The 23,818-nt window shown below is 36.4% G+C and overlaps 1 protein-coding gene across 8 annotated transcripts in view; it reads right to left on the bottom strand.

Moving 5' to 3' along the window:
* CPLANE1 (ciliogenesis and planar polarity effector complex subunit 1) overlaps positions 1-23,818 on the bottom strand; it is a 56,208-nt gene that overhangs the window by 20,366 nt on the left and 12,024 nt on the right. For 6 of the 8 annotated variants that reach the window (XM_064643008.1, XM_064643001.1, XM_064643004.1 and 3 more), the window contains 20 exons: positions 23,084-23,268; positions 22,100-22,180; positions 21,079-21,243; positions 20,190-20,363; positions 18,185-18,413; positions 17,829-17,962; positions 16,028-16,245; positions 15,579-15,743; positions 14,360-14,498; positions 13,840-13,949; positions 12,843-13,004; positions 12,573-12,681; positions 11,909-12,218; positions 10,516-11,446; positions 9,178-9,341; positions 8,149-8,285; positions 7,499-7,581; positions 3,370-3,449; positions 2,009-2,077; positions 384-576 (listed from right to left, as the gene is read on the bottom strand). In XM_064643008.1, coding sequence (XP_064499078.1) covers positions 384-576; positions 2,009-2,077; positions 3,370-3,449; positions 7,499-7,581; positions 8,149-8,285; positions 9,178-9,341; positions 10,516-11,446; positions 11,909-12,218; positions 12,573-12,681; positions 12,843-13,004; positions 13,840-13,949; positions 14,360-14,498; positions 15,579-15,743; positions 16,028-16,245; positions 17,829-17,962; positions 18,185-18,413; positions 20,190-20,363; positions 21,079-21,243; positions 22,100-22,180; positions 23,084-23,268 — 3,838 coding nt within the window. The remainder of the gene's footprint in view (positions 1-383; positions 577-2,008; positions 2,078-3,369; positions 3,450-7,498; positions 7,582-8,148; positions 8,286-9,177; positions 9,342-10,515; positions 11,447-11,908; positions 12,219-12,572; positions 12,682-12,842; positions 13,005-13,839; positions 13,950-14,359; positions 14,499-15,578; positions 15,744-16,027; positions 16,246-17,828; positions 17,963-18,184; positions 18,414-20,189; positions 20,364-21,078; positions 21,244-22,099; positions 22,181-23,083; positions 23,269-23,818) is intronic. The other 2 variants (XM_064643002.1, XM_064643006.1) reach the window with 1 other exon arrangement.

Here is a 23,818-nt window from a genome sequence, read left to right as displayed (position 1 = left end):
TTTTTTTGTGAAGTTTTAGTAAATGTAAGGTCACTTAAAATTGGCTCAATGTACTAATACACCTTAAATCCTAGTATAGCTGCGAAGCTATACAGCAATTCTGGTTACAGCACCAGAATTTTTCCTTATGTATACCACTAGAGCACACTGATTTATGTAAACTAAAATACACTCAAACTTCTATTATCACATAACTCATTTTCTTGAGTCAAAACCAAGAGTTAAGTCTAAAATAACTTTTCATGGTGCTTAACATGGAACTGGAAATCTCTTTCAAAAACAACCACACACAGAGAATGCATTTAAAACAATAATTACGTCTGTTGTTTTAAATAACACAGCTTGAACTGTGAAAATTATTTTAAAACATGAGATGCTCTCACCTGAATTAACTTGAACATTTCATCTTGGAGCATATGCCTGACAGTTTCTGATGTGTTTGATTTCTCCTCTGGAGGGACCTCTTCCTTGACTTCTTGCTTCTTTGCACAAACAGAAGTGTGGGAGGCAACACTTGACGTAGTTGACACAACAGTATGAAAAGGCTGGCAATCACTTACAGAAATGTCTGCATTACTTCAAAAGGAAAAGAACAAAACTATGAAAAACATTCATAGTTCAAAACATCTATATAAGGTTTTCTTAAATAAATCCGGAAAAAATGTAAAGGTATCCGTTTTCTAAAAACATAATTAATTTGTAGGAACAATTTATTAATTAACACTGCACAATCTTCACCAGAGACTATGTATGACAACTTTCCCAATGCTTCTCTAAGTTCTATATGATTTTGTACCCACAAGCATATCTGAAATATTATCTTCATTAGAGAAACAAGACGAAAAAAGTGATTTCACAGAAGGGACAAAAAAAAAGGCCTGGTTAGTCATAAAGCCAAACAACTGATAGAAAATGAGGAAGGACTTAAAAATCAACAATAAGATTTCAGATTAAAAAACACATTTAAAATTAAAATAACATGCCAGATAATACAATACATTAAATTTTCTCATTGAGATAATAAAATCTTTTAGTAGGTAAAGAATATCAAGTAGATGGATTCCTCACATGAAGAAAAAAGGGTTGGGATTTCCATTAAGCTATAAAAAAACCTGAAAGACTTTACCTACATCAACATTGACTCAAAACACCTTTCTCTGTTTAAGAAAAATGCTGATAATGCTATGGATACAGGCAACATTTGGAGGACTTTTCGCAGTTGTACAGAATGGCCTCCACGCATGTGAAGAAACAGAAGCATAAAGCAATGTCTAATGAATAATACTGAAAAGGTTTAGGATATGTAATAAATGTGAAGGGGCATAGAAAACCTTTTGGAAGACAACTGGAATGTGCCTGAAGCATGGCCTGAAACCCCAAAAGTTTGAGTAAAGTTTTTTTAAAAGAAGTTGGCAAGAAAAGCTCGAGAAGAAAAAGAGATTAGAGACATATGGAAATGGAATCCAAAGGGATGTGTAGTTCTTATCTTCCTCTAACCTGAAAAAATCTCATAGAGGACTGCTCTAGAACTGAAGGTCTTAGACTGACTCCTGACCCCTTTTCTCAATTCCAACCTTCTCCCTGTTTACAGAAATATTATCTATATATTTATGTGAATCTATCAGATGCTGTAGGACATATACCTTTTAATAATTTAATAACAATGTAAATATAAGTTTAAAATATTATTGTTCAGGTGATTTATGTAACAATATATCTTCTATAGCAATATTGTATAATGCTTCTGTCTGGAACCAGAAAACAAAACTATTATGTCTCTTGAAATCTAGTAGCTCAAATGACATGCTTGATTCTTGTGAAGTCTGGTCAAGACGCAAGTGTTTTGATCCTCGGGGATTAGACTACAAATAGGTTTCAGGAAAAGTTACTTAGTTTGCAGGTACATTTTACTTGCAAATATTTTGTAAGCAAATGTACACATCACATTACTTCAGACTAAAAATTTAAGGGGTAATCTATTTTTTATAACAGTGTAGGTTTCTCTTACCTAGGAACTTCTGCATCTTGTTTTAAAGAGAATGAATGAGAATCAGTGCTAGTAACAATGTCAGTCATACTATAAAGAAAGAAAATAATAGTATTGTAAATACCACAATAATTTGTTTTGCTGTTTATTTTCACTTTATATAAGTATGTGTATATAAGTGTATGCATAACCTCTCAAAAACGTATTTTAATTAGTATGAGATGAAATACCTGAAAGCCACCTGATCAGAGCTATACTGATCACCATGGCTTCAATTACTGCACTACACTGCAACCTGAGCTGGCAAATATTGACATTCATGCTATGTCTCCCTAGCAATCAGAAACTGACTCAAACAAAAGCACTGAAAAGGTTCTGGCTATTCAACACAAGGAGCAGGCAAAAAAGAGGTTGATTCCAGTGGACAAAGGAAGACAAAATCTAATTAAAGCAATTCTGTAAATATTACTGTAATCTGCACTTCTAAAAATAGAAAAAACAATGCCATAATAAATTCTTTTAACAGCCTCTTATGTGCAGTTAAAACAAAAATATGTAATTTTAAAATAGCAGAGCATTTTAATTTCATAAGTCCTTCTGAAATTAAACCGCTTAAAAGAAAGCTAATTGAAATATACTAAAAATAACCTGATTCTTTTTTGTCATTAAAACAAATGAAAATATCTCAAAAGAGCGAGATTCCTTGTGGTAAACACAAGGAATGTTGTGTTTACAGAATATAGAGTTTCTTCCCTTGCAAACTTCCAGAGAAATCAAACTCAGCAGTCATCTATTCAAACAACCAGGTTTATGAATTGTTTCTTTAACTTTATACATATATTTTATTATAAATGTACAGAGATTTTAAAACATTAAATTTTAAAAATATCTTAGTGAAGTAAATTTCTTAAGTTGTGTAAAATGCCTTCCTTCCTCTTTCAGGAGCTAACAAGCTTATCATCACTTTTGTCTCACCTTTGGCTTCATAAACAACAACTTCTACATTTTGTAACAAATTATTTGTCATAATTTCCTAGAGAGCTCTTCACCTGAATTTTGCCTGATGCTGCTCCTATTTCAGATCTGGAACTGTGTATCTGAAAGCTTTTCAAGTTATTGTCTGTCCTTTTCTCAGACGTAAAATACACCTTCCCACAACCCACACTTCTTTCATTATATCATTACTAAAATAAAGACTCATCCACCCTGCACTTTGTATATGTGAAATGCCTGTTTGAAACTAGGAGTTTGTTGCTATAAACAACAGCACGAACCCAGCAGACTTCAATGGATGCCATTATTAACAAAAATACCTTGGATTTTTAAGCAAAGATAGAAGGGGAATTAAAAAACCCCAAAACAAATAACAAAAAGTCTCTTACACATTCTGTTCAGCCTTTTCTTCCTTTGTTTCCTCCACATTCTGATCTTCTTGTGGACTATCTACATCTGAAATGGAGACCTGCTGGAACATAAAAAGATGCATCAAAACTTTTAATTTTTCTATTCCTTTTGCTTTAATAAAGTACTTTTTTTTTTTAGCCCATGGCAAATGTACTTATGATTAATCATCCACTTGAAAAAATCAGACAAAAAGTAATTAAAATTACATACTTATCAGAGAACAGCTACAGATCAGAAATGAGATATCTTGACAATTCACATGGGCGTCTTGCTTTTTAAGTAATTGTTATGAGTTTTTAGTTTCAAATTCATATCCATATAGTACCCTGCATATATATTCTGCTAATCTCACCCCCCCTTGAGTAAAGATGAAAATGTGGAAACAATCCTATTATACACAAACTATCTGCAAACTAAGAAGTTGAAACAAACGCAGGATTTTACACATGCCACAGATTCACTACAGTAAAATGCACTGCAGAATTGAAGACCACAATACATTTATTGTTTCCAATCCCATTAACAGCACTGAATCTTGAGTACTACAGGCAAGTAAACTGGTGGCATTGCAATTCACTTTTCAGCATAACAGCCCTTAGTCAATTTTGGAGACAGGATACTTATGACCAAAAACAATGCATGGAAAAAGAAGGCTCACTTACAGATCCAGACTGAGTTTTCACACAGAAGCAAAATAAACTTCTTGATCTATTAAATTTTTTAATGCAATTTTATGTATATATAATTGTATCTTCCATAGGTGTATATATATATGTATACACATATTTTATGAAAAATTAATCCGTTTTCAAAAGTGCTCAGAGCAGATCTCACCTTACTACCCTATAATCATGACATTTATTGCTAAGCAAGGAAAAAGATTCACCAATCCTAAACACTTTAAGCCCTCAACTTCACAAATACAATGATGAATTCAGGATATTTTGAAAAGAGTATTCATAACAATTTGATGCTTCCACATAAGATCCTATCAGATCAGGAGAGAGGCTGGAGCTGAGTAAGGCAGCCCAATGTGCTCACTGAGAGCAGCAGTGAGTGGCTCTTAAAAGCAGAGTCAATTCCTTTCCCAGTCAAAGGGAAAGAATTTGAAAGGGTCAGTTGAATCTGGTGAATCAAGCAGTCAACCTTGACTGGTGCCACAGCCAAGGATTTAACTTCTTCAATCATGGGACTCACACTGAGAAACCTGCTCTGCTGGGGGCTGAAGGGGTCCACCTATCAAAGAAGGGGAAGAGCATCATCAGTCCTGGGCTTGGCAAGAAGGGAAGAGGGCTTTTAAACTCAAGTTGCCAGGGGAGGGGCTGTTTTATGCCAAGGCCAGTAAGAAATGGCCAGAGCCTGGAGAGGAATTGCAGGTCAACAGAGCACCTGAAGAGCAGCACAAAGGAATTACAGCTACGCCCACCAGTAAGTCAGATTCATCAGGGGCCCAGTTTAAATACCCCTATGCAGACGCATACAGCATGGGGAATAAATGAATTAGAGACATGCCCATCTGCAGGGTACGATCTTACTGGCACTGTGGAGATGTGGGAGGATGGCTCCAACGACTGGAGTGTTGGAATGAACAGATACAGGCTCTTTAGAAAGCACAGGCAGAGGAGATGAGGAGGTGGCATCACCTTCTATGTCAGTGACCAGCTGGGGTGCACAGAGCTCTGCCTGGGGATGGATGAGGATTTGATCAAGAGCTCATGGCTCAGGATTACAGGGCGGACAGGGACAGGTGACATTACAGTGGGGGTCTGCCACAGGCTGCCTGACCAGGAAGATGCAGCAGATGAGGCCCACTGCATGCAGATAGGAGCAGCCTCATGTCACAAGCCCTGGTCTTCAAGGACTTTCAACCACCCTGCTATCTGTTGGAGGAACAACACACGAGGTTTGAAATGCTTTGATGATAATCTCCTTCTCCATATGACAGATTAGCCAATGAGAACAGGTACTATGGGGGACCTTGTTCTCAGAAACAAGGTGGGGAATGTGAAACTCAAGGGCAGCATTGGCTGCAGTGACCATTAAATAGTGGAGTTTCAGATCCTCAGGGCAGTGAGGAGGGTGCACATCAAGCTCACTGCCCTGGACTTCAGGAGAGCAGACTTTGGCCTCTTCAGTGATCTGCTTAATAGAGGCATAGTGCCCTGGAGGGAAGAGGGGCTCAAGAAAGCTGGTTAATATTCAAGAATCACCTCAGGAGTGATGCCTTCCAACAAAGAGGAAGCTGGGAGAAAACCCCAGGAGGCCTGCATGGATGAACAAGGTACTCCTGGATAATGTCAAACTCAAAAAAGAAACCTACAGAGGGTGGAAGCCAGGACACAGTAAGGATATCTGAGAGACTGTCAAAGCAGCCAGGGATCAGTTTAGGAAAGCTCTGATAGAATTAAATCGGCCAGGATCATCAAGGGAAACAGGAGGAAGACTAGAGAAAATGTAGGCCCTCTCCATAAGGAAAAAGGAGGTCTGGTTACCTGGGACATGGAGAAGGCTGAGGTACTCGATGACTTTTTTGCCTCAGTCTTCACAGGCGAGTGTTCCAGCCCCACTGCCTGAGTCACAGAAGGCAAAGGCAGGGATGGGCGAATTAAGAAACTCCCGTTGTAGAAGACCAGGAACATTTAAGGAACCAAAAGGTGCACAAGTCCACGGGGCCTGATGAAACTGGTAAACAGGTCCTGAGGGAACTGGCAGATGAAGTGTCTAAGCCACTAATTTGAGAAGTCATGGCAGTTCAGTAAAGTTCCCACTGACTGGAAAAGAGGAAACATAACCCCCATGTTTTTAAAGAGGAAAATAAGGAAGACCTGGCGAACTCCAGGCCAGTCAGTCTCACCTCAGTACCTGTCAAGATCATGGAGCAGATCCCCCTGGAAAATGTGCTAAGGCACATGGAAAATAAGGAAGTAATGGTAAAAGTCAAAGTGGCTTCACTAAGGGCAAACTGTGCCTGACAAACTTGGTGGCCTTCTATGATGGAGTTACAGTGTTGGTGGATGAGAGAAGAGCAACAGATGTCATCTACATGGACTTCTGCAAAGCATTTGACACTGTCCTGCACAACATTCCTGCCTTTAAACTAAAGAGTTGTGGATTTGGTGGATGGACCACTTGGTGGATAAGGAAGTGGCAGGATGGCCACACTCAGAGTTGTGGTCAATGGCTCAATGTCCAAGTGGAGACCAGTGACAAGTGGTTCCTCAGGGGTCAGTACTGGGGCCAGCACTGTTTAACATCTTTGTTGGTGACATGGACAGTGGGATCAAGGGCACCCTCTACAGGTTTGCTGGTGACACCACGCTGTGTGGTGCGGTCAGGACACCGGAGGGAAAGGATGTCATCCAGAGGGATCGTGACAGGCTTGAGAGATGGACCTGTGCAAACCTCATGAAGTTCAAAAAGTCCTGCACATGGGTTGGGGCAATCCCAAGCACAAGTACAGGCTGGGCAGAGAATGGATTGACAGCAGCCCTGAAGAGAGAAGGACTTGGAGGTGATGGTTGATGAAAAGTCCAACATGAGCTTGCAATGTGTGCCTGCAGCCCAGAAAATGAATTGTATCCTGGGCTGTATCCAAAGGAGCATGGGCAGCAGGTGGAGGGAGGTCTACTCTGTCCTCATGAGACTCACCTGGAGCATTGTGTTCAGCTCTGTGATCCCCAACATAAGAAGAACATGGACCTGTTGAAGCAGGTCCAGAGGAAGCCTCAAAGATGCTCAGGGGGCTGGAGCACCTCTTCTATAAGGAAAGGCTGAGATTTGGGTTGTTCAGCCTGGAAAAGACAAGGCTCTGGGGAGATCTTAGATCAGTCTTTCAGTACTTAAAGGAGCCTACAGGAAAGCTGGAGACAAACCCTTGACAAGGGCATATAGTGACAGGAGAGGAGGGAATTACTTCAAACTGAAAGAGGACGGGTTAGTTCAGATATTAGGAAGAAATTCTGTGAGGGAGGTGAGGCACTGTAATAGGTTACTCAGAGAAGTTGTGGATCCATGAAAAGTGTTCAAGGCCATGGCAGGGCGGTTGGAATGAGATGATCTTTAAAGTCCCTTCCAATCCAAACCTTTGACGATTCTACAGTAACTTGCCTTTTCTCTAGGATGTTCTACAGGTTTCATCTTGACAGAGCTGTTGGAGCTCTTTGGAGTTTCATATGGCTCCTCAAAGAACTCTACAAAATAAACACAATTACTCTAAATCAGAAAACTACATGGGTTACAGCACTGTTATGTGATTTCTGACAGCAGGTCACATTAGTCCACTTTTTCCCTAGCAAGGAGTAAAGTGTTCAGAGAGGTCTCAGCAAATTCAAGATTTGTTTTACTACTAGTGATGATGCATGCACCTGAAGAAAGAGAAAAAAAAAAAGGTTATTTAAATGGTTTGAGTACGATAAACTTAAATCACGGATAGTCAGCTCTTACAATTTTCATGTTGTTTTGCACAGTTGCGTGAATATTTCTGGAATGAAAGTATAAGAGGGAACAGAACATGCTAATACACACTGTTCTATCTCTATAGTAAAAAGTTACGTAAGTGAAAAACTGATCAATAACTCTTGATAAAGCAACTGTATAAAATTAGTTATAATGTAAACTGGATAAAATATTTTCAATAGAACAATGAAAACCTATTTTCATTTTTTGATTAAACAGAGAGACATATAATCATATTCATGCAAAACTCCTACTGCTTGATACATGAGACCATAGTAAAAGGATATACCATTAAAACAAACCTTGTCGTTCCGACACCATATCTAATTCCTGCCGAACAAATGGTTCTACTTCATTAGGATCTTCAGTCGTACATGGTACAGAATAATTTCCATGAATAATTTCCTTCTTATCAAAGTATTTTGACTTTGTAGACACTCTGGTAATTGGAATTACAAAAGGCAATTAACAACATATGTATCTAGCTTAGTTCAAGTATGCTGTTTCTTTCAGATTGCAGGCTAGTGCATAATTGTAAAAATAAACACTGTTGTGATATAATCCATGTTTATATAAGTTTTCTATCTGACTTTCATTTAAACCAAGCTTAATAATTTTTTTTGTGTAGATGTGATATTTTAGCGTCATTAATGGTACACTCTTTCAGGTGAGCTGTTTCCAGAAAAATGTAACCAACACACATGATCTATCAAAAATGGAAGACAAGTACTATGGCTTCAAAATCATCTGGTTAAGGTTTACGTTTATCTCCCACATAGAAATTTCCTTTATAAAAAACCCCAAATTGTCAGACAAGACACACAAGATTGTCTCAAAATACTAAAGATTATTTTCAGAATACTAAAGATCTTTATCTATCTATCTATCTATCTCTTCTAATACTGGACATGTATTTTTTTCTTTAGTGCAATAGAAGATGAAATGCCACAAAGGTGTTCAGGTACACGTCGCAACTCAAGGAAAATTACCTAAAGAGAGTGGAAGTTATCTGAATTCTTTGAGAAAACCATGATATCCATTTCATCAGAAATCTAGAATCTATTTCCACATCACTAAGTTTATAAACAACCATGTACAAATCATTTACTATGCAACAGCTACATTGTTTTCTACCTAGATATACATCTGCTGATGGAGAATATTCAATCTGCTTCATGCAGCTGTAAACAATAGGCACGAGTTTGACTTTGCACTCAAAATTAAACATGTACATGTAACACATAATAACAGCAGAACTCTTCATAGTGACAGGTTGCTTAGCAGAGGAATTATGACCAACTAGAGTTTTTAAGTTAAAAAAAAAAAATTACCTAAAATCAGTTCTACAAAAGTCGTCGTAGGCTGGCACATTCTGGACACTGGCAGGAGGATTGGCCGCTATGGAAAAGCTTTCATCCATACTACTTTCTTTCTCTGTCCTAGACTGGGCTTCTGATAGAGATACAAATTCTTTCACATCTCGATTATCTGGATGCTATTAAGAGAAATAATGATAATCAAAATTCACTAGTTTAAAATAAAAAAAAAAGATACTTGACACTATTTAAAAACCCACAGTGATTTCATATAGAACGATTATGCTTAACTCATATTTTTTTCTTTTAGAGCTGAGGAAACCTGGATTTATAGGTACCTGTGGAACCTGAGTTTTGCACCTTTTTGCATTAAGTGAAGCAACGATGCTATGAATTATCCAAAGGAAACACAGGAAATATTTATCAGTGTCAATTGAGTGTCAATTGTCAAAGCCACTATGTGACACTAGAATCGAAACAAATATATACAATAAGGTTTGGCCTTCATCACATGAAATTATCACTGAAAACAGCATAAAAGGCAAAAAGCCACACATAATCTTGTGGTTAGATGCATGCACAAAATTTTGGCAGTAAGTTGTAAATAAAATACAGGTGGCACTTGTCCAAAAAACAAAAATACAAATCAAAACCAAGAAAAAAAAATATCTCTTCGTATGGGAGAAAAACCTTCTCACAAAAATCCCACAAACCTCTCCCCTCAAAACATTTATTCCGTGATTCTATGTAGAGTTAATTAAAAAAGCTAAGTGATCCAGTTGTCCCTAAAATACAAACTAAAGCAATACTCATCAGGTTCTTCTGGCAAATCTCTTCTTTCATGTCCACACATATACTCCAACTCTATATAACAATGCTAGTCACTTTTTGCTGATCTTTAACTAGTTTAAATATTCCAGTCAAAATATATCTGCACTGTCATCAAAGACAAATGAACCTTAACTCAAGTCTTCCCAGAGAAATTTTACTCTTTGTCTTGCTTTGCCATATTCTATCTCCAGTACTAGGTTTCTTCAAAGATGATTTCTAAAACTAGACACAATGGTCAAACTTACAGGAATTTGCACAAATAATATGCTATCTGGATAGAGGAGCTAGATTTTGAACAGGGTTTCCAAAGAGAACTTTCACCTCCAACCCAAGTATTTCTACAGACAGAATTCCAGTATTTCTGGAATGTTTCTCTCTTTTCCTAGCAACTCTTCAAGGAAAGGCTATTAATTAGTATTCCAGGTTTTACTGAAAACAGAAAAATGAGGTAAAATGTGTGATTTTCTTTACTGGCATAATTCACTCACATTTCATTGACACTTATCCCATCCTTTTTCTTACCTTATATTTTATGCTCTTTGTTTGAGATCTCTCTCTGTATAACTGTTCTAACAGCCATAGAGAAGTAAGGACAGCAGCTGCTGATGTTTTCATGTGTATCATTGGAAGAATCTCTTCTAAGGAATCTTGTTTATTGGAACCACAAAGCAGTCTTTTGTCAGACCATCTGATCATCCACTCAAGCAATTTTGCAATATTGCTCAACTTCTCCATCAATTCTATCGTTAGTTCTTCTCCTGGTACAATATCAACTACATCAACAGTTTTGTAAATGTATTTAGAAGTTGCCTGAGTTTGCAGGGTAGATGAAGTATGGCTAGGAAAGGTCTGGTTTGCTAGTGCAACAGTGACTCCTTGATTATGAGTCTGAGCTCTGTAAATCGATTTGTGTTTTAAACCAAATAATCCTTTGTTAAGTCCTTTCATTAGGTTATGCACAGAAGGTTCTTTTGTCTGTAGAACAGACTGCACAACTGTTGGTTTTTCCAAAATATTTTGGGTTTTGTTATAGACAGATGTTTCAGGATCACAAGGTGACAGGGTGACAGTATAGCAAGACCCAGCTCTAAATACACTTTGACTTCTACTTTTGCCTTGTCGACGTTTTAGTGTTGTGTGGACATCAAAAAAGAGAGAGTTCAATTCATGCTCTCGAAGAAGTCCAGAAAAACTAGTAAGAAATGGAATTCCAATGTCACTGTACTTTATCAGGTCTCTCTCAAGAACATAACTCAAAAAGAGTTCTAAAAACCTAACATATTCATCATCATCACGTTCAAATTCCCATGCACCAACTACAGGCAAATTACATTGATTATGCATGTCTCTTCTGTATACTTTGTCTTTATGTATTGTTTTCCAGTTAAGAGCTTTTATCTTGCATGTGCTATTTTTGCTACCTATTTCTCCTTTTCTCTGGTGTTCATTATTTCTGTAAGGCAATAAACATAAGAACTGTTAACACCAAAATCCATTTTAAGAAGAATTACAGGAAAAAATAACTAAATGCAACATAACTTTCTTTTCTTCTTTTAGTATTAATAAAGGGTAAACTAACAAACTCAAGTAGACATTAATACAATGTTAAGGTGGCAAATTAATCAAACGCAAAATCCATAATTTTCCACAGGGAGAAATTAGGCAGTAACATATAACAATGTGGACATAGCTGATAATAACTTGCACTTCAATAACATATTAGACACTTACTAACTGATATAACATTAGCAGTTCTCTGATTTGGTAAATTTGTGATTCTTTAAATCACTCAAAGTGGCAATTATTCTGTTTGGTGAAAAGATTACTTGATCAGCAGAATACAACTTTTTTTTTTTCCTTCCCCCCGCCCCCACCTCTCAATTTAAGCTGATATCCTGCTGCAACTTCTTCCTACCTTTGGAACGAAGGCGTTTGAGCTCTTATTTCTTCAGTACACAAAGCATCAGAAAGTGTATCTGCTGTGTCAGCATCAGTGTATACCTGAGGATTCCCAAGATCAGTAAGTGTGCTTGTGCTTAGACTAGTGCCTATTGAGAATCTGTCATAACAGTGTTCCTTATCATCTGCTGCTTCCTCTTCTGCTGGCTCCCAAATATTAATTTCTATAGGGCCTATGTTCCTTATTACACGTTTCAAGGCCTTCTTTCTCGCTTCTTCAGCAGCCTGAATAAGAACAGACATAATTTCTTCATTTTCAGGACCTACTGAAAGAAAGAAAACCAATTTTTAAATTTGCAGTTTTCAATTAGTCTCTCAAACTGAGAAATTAATTAGCTTTAAATTAAAATAGTAAATTATAGCCATTTAGAAATACAGAAAGAAACTACGATAAAGTGAAGAAACACCAAAAACTTCAGTCATGACACTCTGTAATTGGTATAGATGTATCAGAAAGAAAACACACAATTTGTCACAAAACTCAAAGTTGTCTAACTAGAAACTACAGTAATTGTTTTACATGGCGTATGAAAGAAGGTTATGTCACAATAATACCCTGTTAATAAGTAAGGCAAAAAAGAAAGTTTGTTTAATATTTCCTGAAGAAGGATGAACATTACCTTTAACAACACTGTGCCTGAGTCGCTGTTGAAGTGCATTATATTTATCTCTTAGTGGAACCCTTATATCTTCAGGATTAGGAAATGCTTTTACAAAAATCTCTGCCACCTGCACAAAAAACCACATCTTTTTCAGTAGCCAACATACAGGTAAGGTATCTTTTCCCACAGAACTTTCACCACTAGAAAACCTGACTAGTAGCTTTCCCAAGGAGAAGAAACATTTGTGATAATTTTTACTGCTTTTATTCTAGCTTTAATTTCTTCTACCTTTTTCGTTGGTGGCAATTCTCCAAGCAGACTCAAAATTACATCTTGAACTAATTCTTCAACATTCATGAACCTGCAGAAAGGAAGCATTCGACAAGCCCATCCTACTGCATTCAGACAATGCTCAACTGTGGAGGCATCATGTTCATTCTTCTTCAGATCCTAAAAAAAAATTGCCAGAAACATTGATTTATATGGACAATATATTTCGGCAAAATTATTCATACATTGCAAATGGTAATGCTTCTTCCCTAGTCAATAAAAAATAAACACCTCTAACTTAACTGCCAAGCACAGAAGTGTATGATGCCAGGAGATAAATCAAGGTTGTAGTCAATCATAATGTACATTAAAAAAAAAAAGGATGGAAAAAAAAAAGAGCTTTTTTTAAACCACCTTAGGAAATAATTCCATTAACACTGCTGAAGAGTCTGTTTGCAGTCATTTAGAGTAAAACTTGAGAGTTTGACTAAACTAGATGTAACAGACTAAAAATACTGAACTACCACTAAATAATTTTACTGTGATTTAAGGTGATCATAAATTCTTTCTTGGGATCAAGACAATTAAGATTATTATTCTTTTTGAAAACCACATATATTTAACACCATACTTAACGCTATTTTTGGTGTATTAAATATACATTAGTAAGGAAATACCCAAAATATCTTAACCTGATGGCAAAAAAACCCCAAACCAGGAAGTAAATATTTAAGAAGACAAGTGTAATAAATATTTCTCTTGTGTCAGCATCTCTTCAATTATCTCAGTTAAATACCAAGCAAAAGTCCAACAGAAATACTGTTAGGAAGATGGAGTTCATATGGATAGCACTATTCTGTAGCATCACATACATGCTGCACCTTGTAGCACTGTGCTCATTTTGTCCTGTTAAGCAAATAGAAGTTCTCACAGAAATATACAGTAGACCTTTAGAATCCTTCTCATAGCTTCATGCAAATAAAATGTATTTTTACTGTATTACTAATATAATTACCTGCATATTGCTAATATTTTCCCTTGCAGCTTGGTACTGCCTACAGTTGTCAGACAATTTTTCACGAACATGAAACATCCAACATAATGCACATAACTCTCTGAACCCACCTACAACACAAATATGAGATACGGTGAGATGCTATTTAAATACGTTAAATAGAATAGCTTGGAATTTTTAGCTACAAGAAAGTAATTCACATTATCCTAAAAGTAGTTTTAGAAAAAAGAATTACTCATTCTTGATTTTTCAATATTGTTCTGCAGCTAGAACTCTTCAGTCCAACTTAATTTTCTCTCACACCTGTCAGGTCTGTAACATGTTCCCCCCACCCCAAATCCAGAAGAGCACATTTCAGAGTAAGAGTTTTGACAACTACCATAAAACCTGGAAAAGGAATGTCTTTCTGCACACACTGCAATATACCATTTCAAGCTAATAAGAACTTACTTGCACCTGCGGATTTTCACTGGTTTTCTTTTTTCTAGCTCTAAGTTATTCTATGTTATTGCATACAGACCTAAAATTTTACAGGTAATATCATCAAACTGATGGGGTTCAGAAGATGTAGTTCCACACAAAACAGTGCAGAAATCACAGTAACGAAGCAAAGTTTCTGGGAACGGACTCAGCAAAGGAAGAGATCCTTTCATTCGAATCTACAGACAGTAAAAATAAAGAAATAAATAAACAATCAAAATGGAAATAAAAATCAGTTGACATTTTATATGTATCACTGCTAAATGCACAGCCTCTCATATTAGCAGAATAACAGTAAATTCCCTTAAGCTTGCTTTCCATTTTCTTCAAATCACTATTCTGAAAATTCTTTTACAGAAATATGTTTAGTATGAGCTATGGCACAAAAAATGCTATTGTTTGAATAGTACTCATAATTACCATGAAACACAGGAGTAACCAAGTATAAGAACAACAAAGATCACAATCAAGAAACCAGATTAATCCAATACAGTCCACGTTGCTGTTGCCAAGGCAGACTGGTTTTCCCTTCAGTTTCAGCTGGGACATCTGCTCACCTTCCTGTGCCAGCATTAAGCACGTGACCACGCGATGAGCAAAGAGATGGAATTATTTGTCAGTCAGACCATTCCTGATCTGGATCACTGCATTAATGCTGGTGCAGGAGGTTGAGTCACACACATTCCCTTCTGTGGGTAAGTCAACCTTCTTTAAGCAGCTGTGTAAAAATTACCTAAGAAAAACCTGACTGTACACAAAAAATTTTAATCAATATATTCCGATCTTGCTTCTGCACAAAGAAATTGCACAATAGTAGAATGATATCCTATAAATTCTGTGCAATAAGGTGACCCCTTTACCTGAAGTGAGCATTACCTTCTCTGCTACATATTCAGCCCTAAGTGAACTGGAACATGCTTCCAGCTAATAGCTATAACTCCCAATTAAAGGTTGCTTGCTCTTTTCAAATGGAGAAGAAAAGAATTTTACCAAGTAGATATAGAAAGACACACAGAAGGAAACACTTTATGAATTAGATACCCGATATCTTTAAGTTCTGGTTTCCTTAAAAAAAAAAAAAAGAACATGGAGTGTAAAACTAGATGACATGTAAAAAAACATGACATCAAAGCCCAAGTGAGACTGAATGCTTCTGCAATACAACTGCAAGCTTGTCAGTAATATTTACAATGAAATATGGATGTTTTTAAAAAGTTATTAAATATGAAGTTATTAAAAAACCCCAGTTAAATTCTTACCTTTTGCATAACTTTTCTTGCCTGCTTCAGTTGTGTAATATACCACTGTGCTGCAGGGCAAGAACAATGAGCAGCCCGGAAGAGCAACATAATTCGCTGAAGAACTCCTGACACTTTCTGACGAATTTCTCTCTCCATTTTTAAAAGACTGTCATTGCCATCTTCCTGAATAATGAAAAAACAAACAAACCACAAAATTAGAAAGGACATATACCTAAATGCTGTTTTGGACCCTAAAAGTATTTCCCTTCTTCTTTACAGCATAGATCCTTCATGGAAAAAACACAGAGGCACACCTACTTTCTTATCACTATGGTGTTAGTCAAGTAAATGAACGGACATGGGAAAAAAACAGAAAAATGAGCTGAAAGGAACCAGAACAAAGATCATGATCACTTCATAAATACATTCAAACAAAGACCCAAGAAACTTCTATCACACATGCTTACTTCACTGAGGGAAGCTGGCTGAGGACAGTATAACGGTGGCGCTGGAAGATAGAGCCCAGCTGGAACCAAACCATACAATTTTCTGCTGACATCCTTGGCAGAATCCATCAACAGCTGAAACGTCTCTGAGAGAATATCAGCATCTGCCATAACAGCTGCTTTCAGTAGTTCTTGTATTGAACTATAAAGAACATCTGCATCTTCCTCTTCAATGGGATCTATAAAATATTAAGCACAGAAAACAAATTAATTGACTGAATACATGGGCCTTCATTTTGATATGAGGCTATGTTCTCAGAATTTGCATTAATCTATTACAATCATAAATTTCGCCTACTTGCTTTATGATAAGATCTCTCACAGTTGAAAATAGTATTCAATTCTTAATTTTAAATTTTCCCTATTAACGGGGAAGCTATTGCTTTTCTAGATAGAGAACAGTTCAGCCAGGCATTTGGTTGGAATAAAGGTCTAGCAAATCATTCTTACCAAGCAGGCATAAACTACATACACTATTAATAACGACTAAAACAACTCCTTTATCAGTAAGCACAAAGATCAAAGGTCTCTTTTGTTGGATCTCTTCTACATATTAGTACATCTTTACCTCACCTCCCAGAGGCAGCAGGACATTTAACATACATCATTAACTGGTTCATGAAATTCACAGAGAATCATACTGCTCTACTTGCATTTCTACTCCTCCTGCTAGTCTTGAAGTAAATGCTGTCAAATCTTTCCAACTCCTTATCATACTTATAGATTGTTACATACAGCACATATTTGTGTATGCGTCTATTTGAAACAAAATCCCTGGAAATGAGTACAAAAGAAGAGTGTACATAATGTTAGAAAAAGATTAATTAACATCCACCTGCTGACAGGAACTTGAAATGTGGTTTTAAAACACACAAAAAGAGAGTAAGAAATGGAGATCTTGCCAGTAAACTTTCTGTAAAATGTACGTAAGGACAGGTTGATTTGACTAATTTTGTGAATTTTAGCAGTAAAATATTAAATTAGGTTATATGATAAAAATCTGATCTACACACATACAAAGGAGCACAGAGATTGAATAGTACCCTAGACCCATCTACTCAGAGTAGAAAAATAAGCCCAAAGGCTTATCTCCACATGCTCAGAGATGCACAGCAACAAATTATGTACTCAGAGAAATGGACACCTGTCCAGGCTTTTCCCAGGAGAGCCATCAGCCCCAAGGTCCAGTTATGAAACCTATCAAGTGAGCCAATGGGAGAGGCTCCCTTTAGTACCTCTTGGCTTGAGAGAGATTACTGTCAAGAAGGATAGGACATACTACAGAATGCAGAGGAAGAGCTTTTTGGGATCGCACAAGGTTCATGTGTGTTTGTGTATGTGCCTACTGGGAACCCACTCTCAGCCTTGCTAGCTGCTGGACCTGGGGACATGGAGGTGCCAGGCTATGAGACACCAGCCCTGTCCCCTTTGACAGAAAGGAAAACCAAAACTATACACCTTCACATAGCTAATTTTAAGTGTGATGATACCTTACATACTGTTCATACATTTGCTTTTTTAGCTTGTTCTAATGAAGCTTCAGTTTTCTTCCAAACAAGGTAATACCACATAGAGTCCAATCAGGGTTAGGACAGTATAGACTCCATTCCTGGATTGATCAAAGCCAAAACCCAAATCCCTATACTGTAACAGTAATAGGCACATTGGAGAAGATGAGGCAATTGTTTCTTTCTAAGGAAGAGTATAACACAGTAATCAAATAACATGAAAAATAACCACAATAATTTTTAATTTTAAGTACCTGTAAACTTCTTGTATTTAATATGTCCTGATGTTTCAGAAGTTATTGGCTGCCCTAAAAAAGACTGTAACTTCTCCTGAAAAGTCTGCATTGGTGATAGGTCTAAAGGCAGGTGATGTTCTGTGTTTTTCAGTCTGAAAGTATAACAAGAAACTGCTCATGAATAACAAAGTAATAGCCATACATAATGCAATGAAGGTCTTTTAAATGCCAAAATGACTAATCATAACATATTAAGTCCTACACCTACCAGGAGTCTGGGAATACGAATTTTTGAGGAAAGGATGTCCATGTTACAAAGAACTTCATGCAGATAACTCATAACAAAATATAACAAATTCCAAACTTAAATTTACCTTGAAAATCCATCAGAGTTCTGACAATACAGCTGGTAGGCCAGACCAATTGAAACAGACAGTTTCCAGTCCCCGAGTGTGTGTGCTAACCACACAGCTTCTGGGATGAGTCCACCAATAAAGAACAAATCAAGAGCATATTCAGCTGTCCACACAGATGAAAGGTTCTGTTCCCTGACAGCTCTGGCAACCAAACAGTGTTGCAGCGGAATAACACGAGGAGGTAAGTCTGTTAAACAAAAAACGTGTTTTAAAGTTTATATGAAACTGCGTGCTATCATATGAATAATCTAGAATTCATTTGTTCACATTGCTTTTGGATTGATTTCAGTGTACAATTGCTCTTTACTTTTAGGGCCTCACTATGGAGTTTATCTGCAGCAGACAGATACAGCTTATGATACAATATAATAATGAGTTCAGAATAGCCTATTTTTCAGCTTAATAATGTGGGAAATGCAAGCAAGTGCAAAACTTATGAGTTTTTCTTACTTTAAAGACTTAATTGTACTGTTAGACCATTTGCAAATATGCTACATATGCATAGGATATACCAGAGAGTACACCCAAGATAAATGGAAATTCGGAGAGTTTTCCTAGTGTATCCATGTTGTTTGTACTCACTGCGTTGCTTTACTGCAGAAGATAGAATGCTAAAATGCATTTTAGAGAAAGAATGTCTAAAGAACCACACCTCTGTGGTTCTTTGATTTTAGGAGAGTATATAGAGACAAGTTTCATACAAATTTAGTATTTCCTTTTTTCTGTAGATTTAGAATTGTTTTTCAAGGTTTTACATACTGGTTCGCCTGGAGAGGTGCTGATCAACATGAATTCTAAGGAGCTATTTGCCTCTCTCACAGTTTCTGTTTACTGCTCAGACAATGGCATTATTTAGAGTGATATTCACACTAACCCAGCTTGTGCTACATAATTTTACCAAGACTGCCTCAACACATACATGGATCTTTGCCTAATGGAAGTATTAAAATCAAGGTCTTATTTTGTAGTTTTCATCTGGAAAGCTGCCCAATTAAAACATCTAAAAGACCACGAAGAAAGAAATATATACCACTGCATAGTTTCTGTAGTACAGAAACATTAAAAATAGTCAATGTATTCAAATAGACTACAGAAAACATAATCAATCAAAATAAGTTAATACTGTTAAAAAGTTTCTGGTGTTATAATATCGACCTACCTGTAGAGTACTTAAAATACCTCCAAATAAATCCTCATTCCCACAGAAAAAATTAATACCGAATCCACAAGTTTCCTAACAAGGGAAATCTTTAAATAGAATCTCTTGCAGAAAACACATAAACCACATACTACGATAAATATTACTTCTCATAAAAATGCTGAAAAGCAGGACTTAAAATTGAACTAAAGTACTACTTGAGTTCAACAACAAACTGATTTGGCATTCCCACTTGTTTTGACAATACAGTGTCTGAAGCCTCTTGGATTCCAAGAGCTTGACTGTTAGATAAGCAAAAAGCACTCATTTCTGGCTTTTCAGTTTGGGTCACAGCATATCAGATCCAATTCAACTATTTGTTAAGCCCTCCTTTTTTCTCACTTTTGGGAGGATCAAAGTCAGTCAGAGCCAGATCTTTAGGCTTAATTGTGACAAAGGATGATAAAAAGGCTGACACACTTAATTGTCTTCCCTGCATGAGTCTTTAACAGTAAGACCAGTTGTTCCCCAGGTACTGAGCACCCTTAGGTGGAATACAGGAACAGGGAGCAGAATGAAGCCTCCACAATCCAAGTGAAAATGATCAGTGACCTACTACACCACTTAAGAGACACACAGATCTATGGAGCTGGATGGAATCCACCCAAGGGTACTGAGGGAGCTGGAGGAAGTGCTCACTGAGCCAGTCTTGTACTCGGGGAAAAGCTAACTTGATGAGCAAGTTAAAGCATAACAGACAGCATTGATATACATGTAAAAAATTATCAAGATTTAGGCAAATTAAACTGCTTTTAGAGAAAATACCTTGTTTGATGTGAAGTGGATGCAGGATGTCAACACTGTGTGGGGGAAAGATATAAAGCAGCTGATTTGTGAAATAAGCAGCCATGAATCGTGCCATGGACCTAATCACAGCCATAGCAGTCTCAGTATGAATGCTGGTTACCATCCATAGTTCATGCTGAAAATACTTGGTATCTAAAAAAACACATAAAATTAAAACATTATGAGGAAAATGATTTTACATTTGAATGCTAAAATTGTTTAATTATGTTATAAAACATTTCTTTAAAGTAAGCAAACTTATTTAATTTCTTGATAAGCTTTCAGAACTTACACTAATTACACCTTATATTAATACTAGAAGAGTTTTATAACAGATTTTTAATGGCTGGAGATGGACCTCTAGTATTTAGAGTAGCACTGGGTCAAAACCCTACTAGTTTAAATTTGGAAATTAGATTTCACTTAGATTCAGACTTAATAGAAACAAAATTTACAATCATCTGCAAAACCACCTCACTGTTAACTTAGTATTGATGATCAAAATAAAATCCACTATTTTATCATGTTGTATCATAAAAAATACTAAATGAATACAAAACAAAATCACATAATTTCCGCCTTATTCTTTTTATCCAAAGTCTTTTCTTGAGGAGATTTGAGTCTAAAATATTGCTTTCACTATTAATTATACAATGAAAGTTGTCTAAGCACATATTCCAACAAGTGCTGCTGAAAGATCATCTGAGAATCAGAAAAAGATTTTGGAAGTTACTGAAAACAGACTTCAGTCCAGCGTAAAGAGAAAAGTATGCTGTCAAGTGTGTGTGTGATGGTATAGAAATTAGACACTAGATTATTCAAACAATGTCAACATACCTTATCAGCCTTTTAGGCAATATAAACATACCAGAAAATTTTTCCATCTGACTTGTTGAAAGCTGTGATCGCCTTAGAATCTCTCCTACTAAATGATCACAGAGTCCCTGAGCTTCACACAAGTTATACTGATACAGGTGGCAAAATAATATTGAAAGATAATATCTAGTCTGAAGAAAACATGTTCTTTTTCCTCCTGTATTAAAAGATAAAAAAATAGGGCAGAAGTCCAGTTGGAAAAGAAACAACAAACACAAAATCAGATGCAGTGAGTGAAAATACTAGCTCTTCCCTCTCCTGAAACATATCTACATAAACATACACTTGAAGAAGTAGAAATCAGGAGCAGCTATTTTAGGATATGATCTTTCTACAACCTCTAAGTAACTAGTAAGTTAATGCTCATCCACAACATTTTTACTTCTAGAGATACAGTAGTTTTCAAAATAATACTGCGCATAACTGTTAAGACACAGACAAGAGAGCTTAAGGGAGTTTAGCCTTCAAAGAAGGAATGCCTAAACCACAATGAAATTGCTTAGACATCCACCAAGCTTTCAATATGCTGAATATTTTTCTCAATGAGCTATTCCTCATCATAATGACCAACAAAAAATTTTCTCCTGATGCCTGGAAAGAGACACTGGTATATCCACTTCAAATCAACTCCTAAAAAAATTCCTGCCACAGGTTTTATTTTGTCACTTTCCAAACACTAAGTCTTTTCATTTTACAGCTACTAAAGGAATTGATTTTTGTTCATCTGTTTTTCATTGTCTCTTTCTTACTCACAAATATATCTAGAGCTTTTCTGTACCAAGTACATTGTAAACACAAGACAGCTTTGATACTACAATAGAAATGCACAGAATTTTCTCAGATATCAACCAGACTTAAGTTTTGACTGGTCTCTATTCAAATCCCAGCTTAATTTCAAATGTGCATTCTTTTTGTTTCTCACCCTTTTTTTTTTTTGAAGGGTAAATGGAGTCACAAGTAACTATGTAAAGCGATTATACAATTTACCCCCAAGAAAGATTTTTATCCCCTACCTTTTGCCTTGGTTTCACAAAGAGACCTTTTCCAAGTGTCAACAGATTCTCTGTAGGAGCCTAAAAGGAATTGCTCCTCACCTATAAAAGTCACATATGTAACAAATTAAAAGCTCTACATGGTTACTTTTACATATGCAAAAAAACACGTGCACTTCAGTATTAGAGATTTATGAAAAGCAGAGTAAAATATGTGAGACTCTAGCAAATTCCTATTCTCACAGTTAAATCTAAGTTTTGAGCATATGAGCAAAGATTACTTTGAATACCCCTTCCCAGGACAGGTGATATATTAGCTCCTCTCCAGGAGTAGCTAATGTATCGTATTGGAGCGATGTTGGAAGAGAATCTAGGAGTGTCATTTAAGGGAGAGAGATCAGGAATATGGAGATGAAACAGTATTGTGGTGGGAGACATAAATGGGAAGCTGGGCTTGGCAGTGTAGAAGTGAAAAGGAAGATAGAACATAGGACAGTAATGTGTAAGACATTAGGCTACAGCTATGGACTGCAAAATAAATATGATAGATTAAGTCTATTACCTTAGGTTACACTAATTTAGATGCTTAGTTGAGGCTGACTACATTTGTATACACAACATGGTTGTACCCACAATGATCACACGGAATAAACACAAAAATCCAGTAAGAAACACATTGTGATGCCCATTCACTTCAGAGGAAACAACACAATTCAAAGGAGATCAGAACTCAAATCTTACATTCAGGTTCTTTAGGACATGGCTCAAAGCAAACTGAAGTCAACGTATCCTTTTTATTTTGCTCAACAAGCTCTAAAGATTATCTACAATCTACAGGTGTACCAGGACATTAAGTATTAAAGACAGAATTCTGACAAGAATTCTAAGAAAAGTCCCACTATTAACTTTCTTTAAATCTAGTAGTCAGTTATTGATTGTCATTAAGTTGGACCTAATTTTCCTAGTATTTAGTTGACTATGCAACTACCTAACATTTGTACTAACCAGATAAAGAATTAATCTTCAGATGTTGTTCTAATGTCACTTTTGAAGACTGGAGGGTTGCTTGTATATGACTTATAAGCAATGAGACAACAGAAGCTTCTTCTACATTCTTGTTCACTCTTCTTTTCAGCTGCACCTGATACCAAACTGCTTTCTTATATAATAATCGCCATAGTACAATCAACCTGTAGTTCAAGAAGTACAATATTATGAAATTAAGCAAGAATTAAAAAAGTTACTTACATCTATTTTTTACTACCTTGTATTTTACATTGTGTACCTGAAAATTAAATTATATCAACTACTTTCTTGACTACAATGAGGAGAAAAACCATTCATTCTTCTGAATTTGCCTAAACACAGTAATCTGCTTTAAGCACCCAAACACCCCCAAAATTAATCCTCTTGCTAGCTAAACACTGGGGAAATGAAATAATCTCGGAGAAACCTCAAAACAGGCATCAGTATCTTGCTTATAACGACTGATTAAAAACACAATTAAAGTATACACAGAAAAGCAAAGACAGGAAAACAAGACTACAGAGCATGCTTTTAGGGCTGGCAAGTCCCAGCACAGATACACCAGCTCAGATATGTAATAAGCTTGATGATACAAGCAAATATACATTGTTAGGGACTTGAAAAAGAACTGCAACACCTCTGCATCTTCCCAAGTACTATTGTTTCCATAATTAACACATACAGAGTCAGTCATAGGCACAGTGGTCAGTTCCT

Source organism: Pseudopipra pipra, chromosome Z (assembly GCF_036250125.1).
Source record: "Pseudopipra pipra isolate bDixPip1 chromosome Z, bDixPip1.hap1, whole genome shotgun sequence".
Lineage (NCBI taxonomy): Eukaryota > Metazoa > Chordata > Aves > Passeriformes > Pipridae > Pseudopipra > Pseudopipra pipra.
The sequence above is the reverse complement of the archived record's forward strand: the minus strand, read 5'-3'. Positions and strand labels throughout refer to the sequence as shown.